Source organism: Fulmarus glacialis, unplaced genomic scaffold, assembly GCF_000690835.1.
Source record: "Fulmarus glacialis isolate BGI_N327 unplaced genomic scaffold, ASM69083v1 scaffold25078, whole genome shotgun sequence".
Lineage (NCBI taxonomy): Eukaryota > Metazoa > Chordata > Aves > Procellariiformes > Procellariidae > Fulmarus > Fulmarus glacialis.
Window position 1 is genome coordinate 11,879 of NW_009227991.1, and position 1,914 is coordinate 13,792.

A 1,914-nucleotide genomic window follows, 5' to 3' on the forward strand; every position below is an offset into this window, starting at 1 on the left:
ACAAATTCCCTTCCAGATGTGCCCAGGCTGCCGGACAGATGTGTCCTGCCCGGCGCTCACACCACCACCACGGCCACCGCCATCCCCGCGCCCCACGGCCGCGGCAGGGACTCCCTGGGGGAGCTCCTCACCCACGTCCCACTGGAGAGCTTCCTGCAGACGCTGGAGTCCTCCCCTGCAGCCAGCGGGCATCTCGCAGGTACCGGGATGCAGGATGCGGCCCCAGCACCTTACTCTTGGGGGTGCACGGAGGGAGAGGAGGAAGGGGTGGGAGAGGGCGATGTCCGGGTGCTCCCTAAAAGCCTGCTGTCCCTGCGGCCAGGGGAGGACAGCGAGGTGGAGGCGGAGATCAACCTCTCCGACTTCCCCTGGTTCCACGGGACTCTCTCGCGGATCAAGGCGGCTCAGCTGGTGCTCTTTGGGGGTGCCCGGAGCCACGGCTTGTTCGTCATCCGGCAGAGCGAAACGCGGCCGGGCGAGTACGTGCTGACCTTCAACTTCCAGGGGAAAGCGAAGGTGGGTGTCCTCTGCTTCTCCCTGAATATCGGTGCCAGCCCTGCGCAGCACCCCGGGCTCCGTCCCACCCTGCTGGGGCTCTGCGAACAAGCGGGTGCCATGCGGTGACCATGGCCAAACACGGCAGCTCTGTGGGGAGCTGCACCCTGGCAGGGCATCCCTCGGGACCACCTGCGTTGTCCCCCCAAGAGCCCACTGCACCCTGCCCAGCCCTATCAGCGCTTTCCCAGCTGGATCAGTGCCTGCGGGCATAAGGTTAAATACCCCACGGGAGCCCAGCGTAGCCTGGCACATCATCCCCTGCCCTCTTCTTGTCCGCTCCATGTCCTGAAATACACAGATGCACTATAAAAAACCAACCCACATGTAGTTTTCTGCTGGGTCCCTTTTCTACCAGAGGGCACATGCTGCGAGGGGTTGAGAGATAACTGCCTGGTCTTGTCACCTGTCCTACAAGAAGTAGTTCAGGGGGGCTGTGGACTTCCCTAGGCTGTCTGTGTTACCAGGATTGGAGCTGGCTGCACCCAGCCACCCTTCTCTGGCTGCTCCTGTACCGTGTTCATCACCAGGAGGGGACAAACTTCTCCTGGGGCTGCAGCGAGTGGGGTTTTGCAGGAAACACCCTGCAGCAGGAGACTCTCCCTGCCAGGCAGGGTCGGACGGTACAAGCAAACCTCCCTTGGCTGGTGGAGCTGGCTCCTTCTGCTGATTTCAAGGGTGAATCTCACCCTTGCAATCCCCAGCTCACTCGCTGGCCCCCTGCACTTGCAGCACCTCCGCCTGTCGCTGAACGAGAGCGGGCAGTGCCACGTGCAGCACCTCTGGTTCCAGACCATCTTCGACATGCTGCGCCACTTCCACACGCACCCCATCCCCCTCGAGTCGGGTGGTGCGGCAGACATCACCCTCCGCAGCTACGTCGTGGCCCAGAGCCCGCTGCCCGGTAGGTGCCGGGGCTGTGCCGCTGCCGGCTGGGGGCACGGCTGCATGTGGAGGGCTGGGTTCGCGTTAGGGCCGGGATCTCGCGTGGACCCAAAAGGGACTGATCCCTGGACCATCTCCTCCCTAAAGTTGTGCGTGTGGCTCTGGAGATGCCCCAAGTGGGCGTTATCCCATTGAGGGTGGGCAGGGAGGACCACGCAGCAGCAGGGCTGTGCTGGGGTGACCCGTGTGTCCCCAGCTGTGGGTGTGAGTCCCCTGGCTTGAGCAGGAGAGGAGCAGAGGGGTTTGCGGGGCTTGGCGGGGCTCAGAGCATCCCGCAGAGCATCCCGCCATGCTGGGAGAGGGTGGGCAAGGGGGTTGGGGAAGGACAGGGTCAAGGATGGAGAGAGTGAGCAAGGGAGAGGGTGGGTGTGGAAAGGTGTGGAGGTGAGGAGAGGAGGGGCTGAGCCCCCAGGC

The 1,914-nt window shown here is 63.9% G+C and overlaps 1 protein-coding gene across 1 annotated transcript in view; it reads left to right on the forward strand.

Moving 5' to 3' along the window:
* The window catches only part of LOC104080832 (SH2B adapter protein 2-like), a gene marked incomplete at both ends in the record, with an annotated part of 13,333 nt that extends 11,874 nt beyond the window's left edge, over nt 1–1,459 (forward strand). Inside the window, 3 exon segments of the mRNA XM_009583352.1 lie at nt 17–199; nt 323–516; nt 1,288–1,459. Of these exon segments, the coding sequence (XP_009581647.1) occupies nt 17–199; nt 323–516; nt 1,288–1,459 (549 nt within the window).
* Between the last annotated feature and the right edge of the window lie 455 nt (nt 1,460–1,914).